Genomic DNA, 8416 nt, shown 5'->3' on the forward strand with positions numbered 1-8416 from the left:
CCTCCAGGCTGTGATCAGGCTCCCTGGCAACCTCCCAGCCTGAGGAAGGCAGAGAGGTCTGGCCTGTACACAGCACTGGGAGGTTTACTTGGGGGCAGCCAAAATGGCTCAGTAGGTAAAGGCACTTGTCACTGAGCTAGGCAACCACCCAGGACCCACAAGGCTGAAGGAGAGAATCCACTGCCAAAAGTTGTCTCCTGATCTCCCTGTGTGCCCTGTGGTGTGCAAGCACCTACTCAGAAACATTAAATAATTCTTTTTTTGTTCTTTTGAGACAGGATTGCTCAGTGTAGCTTTGGCTGTCCTAGAACTCACTCTGTAGACCAGGTTGGCCTCAAACTTAAGAGATCCGCCTGCCTCTGCCTCCTGAGTGCTGGGATGAAAGGCGTGCGCCACCACCGCTCGGCATAAATAAGTTTTTTAGTTTATTTTTCCTGCACTGCTCCCTGCCCCCAAGTCCAGAAATGGGTAACAGCAGCAAGCAGACCAGGCCGATTCTTTTTGGCCTAGAAGTAACATTCAAGTTACCTCTCAGCCGCTCACCGCTGAGCTGACGGTGGCCGGCCACAGAGACAAGGCGGGATGACTCATCCCCAGGGGCTGGTGACCTCATCCTGACAGCCATGTCATGTCCCCTCTCCTCCCCACTCCTTGAGTGTCACCCAAGCCTGCAGCTCAGCCAACGTCGCTCACTGCCCAGGCTCTTAAGCTGTAGCTACTGTTCAGGTGACTGTCCCTTCAACATGGCAGGAGGCCAGCCTCCTTCTCCACCAGTCGGCTGACGATACGCAGGGCCAGAGGCAGGGACACGTTGGTGTCTTGGTGGTAGCGGGGCTGGCACACGCCCACAGTGGGTGTGAACACAAACTGGGCCACACTGGGCATCTTCAGCAGGGTCAGCAGCTCTGTGGCTCGCATCCGGATGGACTCTGCACCCTCCTCACTGTGCACAGAGCTGGTGCCTGGGCTCTGGGCCAGGGTCCGCATTTTTGACAGGAACAATGACACCCTAGGAAAGAGAGGGTCTCAGGTCCTTAGCTGCCAAGGATCAATTCCCCAAAGCACCTAAATAGCTGCCCTCCACGGGTTTCTCTCTGTGCTTCCTAGCTGGATACCTTGGGATCAGGTCTTGGCTCCGGGAGGCTAGCTTGGTCAGCGTGGTCATGAGTGCAGTGACCACCTCTGGGGGACAGCAGGGCAGGTCGGCTGAGGGGCGGGACTGGGTGACTTCAAACAGCAGGGCTTCCAGAGCTTCAAAGAACTTGTTGATCTGCTCTGCTGTGCACCTCTTGTCGAAGGTCACCGACAGGTACTCCCCAATGGCCCACACCTAAGCAGAGCAGAGGGTCAGCTCCAACAGGCCTTCCTGTGTGACGGTGGGAGATGGCTTGTGCTCACCACACAGGTGAGCATGCTGGCCCAGCTGTGGACGATGCCCACGCTCCCCACTGATGGTGGGAGGCGGCTGTGCTTACCACACTAGTGAACATGCTGGTTCGGCTGCGGATGCTGCTCACGCTCCCCACGAACTCTAGAAGCTCGCGTGACAGTTCCACCAGCAGTGATGGCTTCAGTTTACATAGCACCAGGAGCTGGGAGCTCAGCACCCTGTGAGGAAAGTGAGGACCCTGTGAGGCTGTGTTCTCGGGGCAGGCCTGACCCCAGCCTACCCAATGGGAGCAGGGGAACCAGGAGCAGCTGGCTGCAGTCAGGAAGGTAAAACTTGTCACCCATAGGGAGCCTTTCACTCCACTGGGGACATGACTGCCTGAAATCGAGGCTAGCTGAGAGAGTGAGGTAGGAGGAAGGCTGGGAGTTCTAGGATAGCCTGGGGTGGAGTGAGACCTACCATAAAACTGAAGAGTAAAGCCCCTGCCTAGACTCCCCCAGTGAGGGGCTGGGGTGTGGCTCAGTGGTAGAGCCCCTGCCTAGAATCCCCCAGTGAGAGGCTGGGGCGTGGCTCAGTGGTAGAGCCCCTGCCTAGAATCCCCCAGTGAGGGGCTGGGGTGTGACTCAGTGGTAGAGTACTTGACTAGCATTCAGGTGGCCTAGGTTTAGTCCCCAGGACAGGTGTATTTGTGTGTGAATAAGTGGTTCTCAACCTGTTGGTCACATATAAGATAACCTGCATATCAGATATTTACGTTACGATTCATAACAGTAGCAACATTACTGTCATGAAGTAGCAATGAAATAACGTTATGGTTGGTGAGTCACCACAACATGAGGAGCTGTAGTAAGGGCTGCAGCATTGGGAAGGCTGAGAACCACCTCAGTGGACAGGACCATCTGCAAGAGATACAAAGCATTTTGCAGGAGGAAGCCACTAGAATGCTCTGAACAGAGGAGGAAATGCAGGCTGGAGGAGGAACTGGCAGTCTGTAGGGCCAGTGCTCAGGCCCTAGCCTGTGGGCAGGACAGGAGAGGCATAGGGAGCTGGTCTGTGTGTGCCACGGGCACTGTGACCCTGCCAGGGCTGTGAGCCTACCTGTGCACACGGGCCTCATACTGAGGGACTGGGTAGAGGGAGTCACTTCTCTCCAGGAGCAGCAGTGCCAGCTGGTTGATCAGGACCCCGTCGGCAGTCTGTGAACAAGAACAGAACCAGGCTCAGTCTTGAGCAGTGGGCGCTTATCCTTCACCCTCTGGGAGGAGCAAGGCCACAGAAGAGGAACCATGACTTGGGGTTGAAGGTCCTCATTTCTGGCCTGACTTCCCCAGCACCCGGGGCACGCGGGGCACGCGGGGCCCGGGGGGTGGGGGGGACGTGGGGCTGGGAGAGGACTCAGAGGCCCCAGCTCTTGCCCTGCAGCTCCCTGAGAACCCCGGTCTGTTGCAGGCTGTGGTGGTTTACACCTTTAACACCAGCACTGGGAGACAGACAGAGGCATGCAGATCTAAGAGTTTGAGGCCAGTCTGGTTCACGTGGTGAGCTCCAGACTAGCAGGGTTAGACAGAAAGGTGGCGTCTCAAAAACAAACAGACATCGATAAAAGAAGGCTGTTCCCTGAGACCAAGGCTCCGTCTTGTCTCGCTGAGTGACCCCAAACTGCCCATTCTGTTGCTAGACTACCTCAAGCAGCTCTGTGGGCTTCTAGTCATCTGACCTGTGGACATGCAGCCAGAAGGAAACCACTGGGCTATGGTGGGTACTGGGACACATGCTGGCTCTAGCTTGTGCTGCCAGCCTCACATGTGCCCACCCAGTCCTGAGGCTCTGTCTCTCTTACTCAGGGAAGCCATGGAGAGTGCAGCAGGACAAAGCTCCTGTGGGGTCCAGTCCCTCTTGACTATGTGATGTCTATGGAGGAGGGCACCTGGGCGGTGGCTCACCTGGGTCACGGCCGAGAAGAAGGCCTGAAGTAGGACAGGCACTGCCTCCGCGCACTGGGTCACCCTGGCACAGCTGGCCATGGGTTTCAGCACCTGGTGAAGCGGCGTCAGTCTGGGGACACAACGGGGCTACTGAGTGCAAGCCCACAGCTCCTTCCTACAGGCGGTCATGGTTCACTCACTCCTTGGGATTACATGCTTCATGGGGCTCAAGGAGGCCAGGAGATGTCAGGGGCTCCCAGGACAGCAGAGCCAGGGACAGGGCAGCAAGGGCTCAATTGAGAGGCCTGCCTGTTGACCACCCTGGTCCTCCCACCCCCCAGAATAGGCTGGGTCTTAGTTTTCCTACTTGGATAGTGGACTGCACACAGCATCAAATGAGGGCTGGTCCAAAGCCCCTCCATGCCCACGGCAGTAGTGATGGGAACCACGGCTGTCTCCTCAGGCTGAGGGTGAGAATATACAGCCCAGTCTCTGGCATCAAATCCCACCTCTCTGTGGAGCCACTGGCCTTGGGACGAAGCAGGTGCCGGAAGAGTCCTTGGAACTGTGGGTCCTGGAAGGCCTCTAGACAGCTGGGGATCCTGAGGGAGACATCCCAAAGCAGCCTTTCCGACGGGGTCTGTGTGGACCTAGGAGGACAGAGGCTAGGCTGGCATGCAGCTTTAGTGCCATTTGACCTGATGCCGGGGGAACTGGTTCTCATGTCACAGGCTCTCAGGGCTGGGGAAGGGCTGTGTACAGCGGTATGGGAGGCCCCCCTGCATGAACAGTGCTGAGGAGCCTGGGGGCTCAGGGGCTACTCCAGGTGGATGGCAAATGGCCCAGAGATGCACTTGTCTGTGACCTGAAGCCTGGCCCGAGAGGTAGGGAGCAGTAAGGAGCAGAGCTAGTGCCAGGCTGTGGGAGGGGACAGGGTTGACCAGGCCAGCGTGGGCCCACCTGAGCTGTAGGTCCAGGGCAGCAGTCAGACAGGGCAGGTCAAGCAGTGCATGCAACATCTCCACAGCGGTGCCAGCGTCCACCAGAGCTGGGAGGAGTACCACAAACTCGGCTGTGAGAGGAGGGCTGTTCCACGCCAGGAACTGCGGGATACACAATGGCTCAGCAGGCAAGAGGATGCTAGCTGGCCATGCCTCATCCAGCGCCCCGATTGTCCCCTCACAGCACAAAGACACTGTTTAGACAGGGACACCTGACCCACCCCCTCCTTCCCACACTGCTTGTGATGAAGCTGTCTTCGGCCATGTTGTGAGGGTTTTACTTACTACTGCTAATGTGTGTGCACACGTACACAGGAGTGGAAGTCAAAGGCTGTCTCCGTTTACCATGTGGGTCCCAGGGACAGAACTTCTTTTTTTTTTTTTTTGGTTTGGTTTTTCGAGACAGGGTTTCTCTGTGTAGCCCTGGCTGTCCTGGAACTCACTCTGTAGATCAGGCTGGCCTCGGACTCAGAAATCCACCTGTCTCTGCCTCCCAAGTGCTGGGATTAAAGGTGTGTGCCACTACCGCCTGGCGGGACAGAACTCTTGACTGCTAGATCTAGCAGCAAGTGACTTTACCAGCGGAAGTCACCTCTCTGGTCACATTTACTATTTTATTTTTTTCTTTTGCAGCCAATTTTATGCTGGCAATGAAGGTAGCCATTTCTGAATTACTTGGTTTCTTTAGAAAAAGGAGTCTTCGGGTAGGGAGAAAGCTCGGTCAGTGAGGTGATGCTGCACAAGTAGGGTCTGTAAAAAGCACTCAACAGTGTGCACCCAGAGCCCAGTGCTGGGTGGCAGAGACAGGATGTCACTGGGGCTGGCTGGCCAGTCAGCCTGGGCACACTGTGAGCTCCCAGTAAAGGGAGATGCCGATTCCACAGAGGGAGGAGATGGTTAACGTGATGGAAACTGAAGCTCTAGGTCCAGACATGAGAACCCACGTAAAGCTGCCCTGGGCAGCACACGTCTGAGACGCCAGTTCTCCTATGCGAGGAGGCACAGACAAGGAGTCCCAAGAAGCCACAGGCCACCTCACCTGGTGTACACAGGCTAGCAAACAGAGACCCTGTCTCAGCCAACAAGGTGGAAGGCTGTGGTTTCATCTCCACGCGCACACCAGACTCAAGTGCACAGGATACATGTGTGCACACAGACGGACACACACACAGACCCTAGTGGGTTGCGTGAAGTGCCTGTAAAGGTCAGGAGAGGGCGCTAGATCCCTAGGAATTAAGAACTACAGGTGGTTGTGAGATCTCATGTGCAGGCCCTCTGCAAGAGCAGCCAGGGCTCTTACCGTCCAAACAGCTCTCCAGCTCCTAGGTTTTTCTTGTTCTTTGTAGCCCTGGCTGGCCTGGAACTATGTAGACCAGGCTGGCCTCAAACACTTAGAAATCCTGTGCCTCAGCCCCAGAGTGCTGGGATTAAAGGTGTGCACCACTGCATCACATCTGGCTTTGTTTGCTTTTTGAGACAGGGTATCATATAGTCCAGGATGGCCCAGAACTGCTGTGACCAAAGCAGGCCTTGAACTCCTACTTCTGACCCCTTGCCTCAGCCTCCCTTGTGCTGAGATTACACGTATGAAGCATCTTATTTGGTTCCCATGTAGCTGCCTGAGATGACTCTGTATGCTATGATACACGGGGGTCCCGAGCCTCATACCTCACTACACCCCAAACTGAAATCAACTGAAAAGGGGAGCCCGGGGCCCACTCGGATGAGGTCCACCCCGATGAGGCCCACACGTGCCTTGAATAGACTTGGGAAGCTCAACCTGAGAAGGCTGAGAAAGTGGGCGTCGAACAGAGCCAGGTTGTGCGTGCAGAAGTGTATGACCTCGAAGGCCACGGTCGGGCTGTGGAAACGCTCGGAAGGGAGACTGCCAAGCAGCTGCCCGTAGACGGCTTCTGCATCCATGGCGGCTGCTTCCCCTGAAAGACACCAGACACCACCAGGGCATTGGGTTCTACTCAGGCAGCATCTGTAGAGATCAGAATAAGGATTCCTAGTGTAGGCCAGAGCTCAGCCAGCAGGGCCGAGCCTCCAGGGCTGCAAGAGTCTTCAGAACATAACACGTCTCCTGGAGATGTTGCCACCTCCCTGAGACCACAGAGCACAGACCTGTCAGAAAGACATGGTCAGAAAGGCAGGCCTCGCTCTCTCTTCCAGCCGAGCAAGATGCCCAAAGGAAAGAAGGCCAAGGGGAAGAAGGTAGCCCCGGCCCCCGCCGTCGTCAAGAAGCAGGAGGCCAAAAAGGTGGTCAATCCTCTGTTCGAGAAAAGGCCCAAGAACTTTGGCATTGGGCAGGACATCCAGCCCAAAAGAGATCTAACACGCTTCATTAAATGGTCCCGATACATCAGGCTGCAGCAGCAAAGAGCCATCCTCTATAAGCGACTCAAAGTACCTCCTGCCATTAACCAGTTCACCCAGGCCCTGGACAGGCAAACAGCTACTCAGCTGCTTAAGCTTGCTGACAAGTGCAGGCCAGAGACAGCAAGAGAAGAAGCAAAGGCTACTGGCCCGTGCTGAGAAGAAAGCTGCTGGCAAAGGAGACGTCCCAACTAAGAGACCACCTGTCCTCCGAGCAGGAGTCAATACAGTCACCACCTTGGTGGAGAACAAGAAAGCTCAGCTGTTGGTGACTGCCCATGATGTAGACTCCACTGAGCTGGTGGTTTTCCTGCCTGCCCTGTGCAGAAAGATGGGGGTGCCCTACTGCATCATCAAGGGAAAGGCCAGGCTGGGGCGCCTGGTCCACAGGAAGACACGCACCACTGTTGCCTTCACACAGGTTAACTCGGAAGACAAGATGCTCTGGCTAAGCTGGTGGAAACCATTAGGACCAATTACAATGACAGATATGACGAGATCCGCCACCACTGGGGAGGCAACGTCCTCCTGGGTCCTAAGTCTGTGACCCAAATTGCCAAGCTGGAAAAAGCAAAGGCTAAAGAACTCGCCACTAAACTGGGCTAAAGAATAATGTACACTTCAAGTTTTCTGTACATAAATATAATTACAAAATTATCTTCCAAAAAAAAAAAGAAAGGCAGGCATCAACTTTTGACTTTCATGGGCCCATGGTCCATCAGTCCTGAGCTCGGCACAGAACTATCATCTCAGATACTCTGGAGGCTGAAGCAGAATTTCAAGTTCAAGACTGGCCCAGGCAACACTTGAGAAGCCATTCCCAAATAAAAGAGGCTGGGTGTACTGGCTGGTGTTGTGTGTCAACTTGACACAAGCTAGAGTCATCAGAGAGGAAGAAGCCTCTGTCAAAATGCCTCCATGAGATCCAGCGGTAAGGCCTTTTCTCAATGAGTGATCAATGGGGGAGGGCCCAGCCCATGGTGGGTCCTGGGTTCTATAAGAAGGCACACTGAACAAGCCATGGGTAACCAGCCAGTAAGAAGCACCCTTCCATGGCCTCTGCATCAGCTCCTGTCTCTAGGTTCCAGCCTTGCTCGAGTTCCTGTACTGACCTCCTCCAGGGAAGGACTGTGATCTAAAAGTATAAGCCGAATAAACCCTTCCCTCCCTAACTTGCTTTCTTTGGTAATTGTGTTTCATCACAGTAATAGACACCCTGACTAAGACACTGGTGGCATACTCTTAACCCCAGTACATAGGCAACAGAGGCAGGTGGATCTCCATGAGTTCCAGGTCACCCAAGTCACACATGAAAAAACCAGAACTAACCAACCAAGAACAATAAAACAAAGCAATTAAAATAAAAAGAGTGCTGGTATTAAAATCAGAGGTGGAGCCCCTGCTTAAAATCCCTCAGTGAGGGGCTGGGGTGTGGCTCAGTGGTAGAGCCCCTGCCTAGAATCCCCCAGTGAGGGGCTGGGGTGTGGCTCAGTGGTAGAGCCCCTGCCTAGAATCCCCCAGTGAGGGGCTGGTTGTGGCTCAGTGGTAGAGACCCTGCCTAGAATCCCCCAGTGAGAGGCTGGGGTATGACTCAGTGGTAGAGCCCCTGCCTAGAATCCCCCAGTGAGGAGCTGGGGTGTGGCTCAGTGGTAGAGCACCTGCCTAGAACCCCCTAGTGAGGGGCTGGGGTGTGGCTCAGTGGTAGAGCCCCTGCCTAGAAT

The 8416-nt window shown here is 55.1% G+C and overlaps 1 protein-coding gene across 4 annotated transcripts in view; it reads right to left on the reverse strand.

Moving 5' to 3' along the window:
* Nucleotides 1–402: 402 nt before the first annotated feature.
* Ap5z1 (adaptor related protein complex 5 subunit zeta 1) overlaps nucleotides 403–8416 on the reverse strand; it is a 14775-nt gene continuing 6761 nt past the window's right edge. For 3 of the 4 annotated variants that reach the window (XM_028756093.1, XM_028756091.1, XM_028756094.1), the window contains exons 10-17: nucleotides 6072–6253; nucleotides 4276–4418; nucleotides 3825–3965; nucleotides 3334–3445; nucleotides 2489–2586; nucleotides 1476–1608; nucleotides 1116–1330; nucleotides 403–1009 (exon numbers count right to left, since the gene is read on the reverse strand). In XM_028756093.1, the coding sequence (XP_028611926.1) occupies nucleotides 739–1009; nucleotides 1116–1330; nucleotides 1476–1608; nucleotides 2489–2586; nucleotides 3334–3445; nucleotides 3825–3965; nucleotides 4276–4418; nucleotides 6072–6253 (1295 nt within the window). In that variant the 3' untranslated portion in view covers nucleotides 403–738. The remainder of the gene's footprint in view (nucleotides 1010–1115; nucleotides 1331–1475; nucleotides 1609–2488; nucleotides 2587–3333; nucleotides 3446–3824; nucleotides 3966–4275; nucleotides 4419–6071; nucleotides 6254–8416) is intronic. The other variant, XM_028756092.1, reaches the window with a different exon arrangement.

This window comes from Grammomys surdaster, unplaced genomic scaffold, assembly GCF_004785775.1.
Source record: "Grammomys surdaster isolate TR1022 unplaced genomic scaffold, NIH_TR_1.0 126109, whole genome shotgun sequence".
NCBI classification, from domain to species: Eukaryota; Metazoa; Chordata; class Mammalia; order Rodentia; family Muridae; genus Grammomys; species Grammomys surdaster.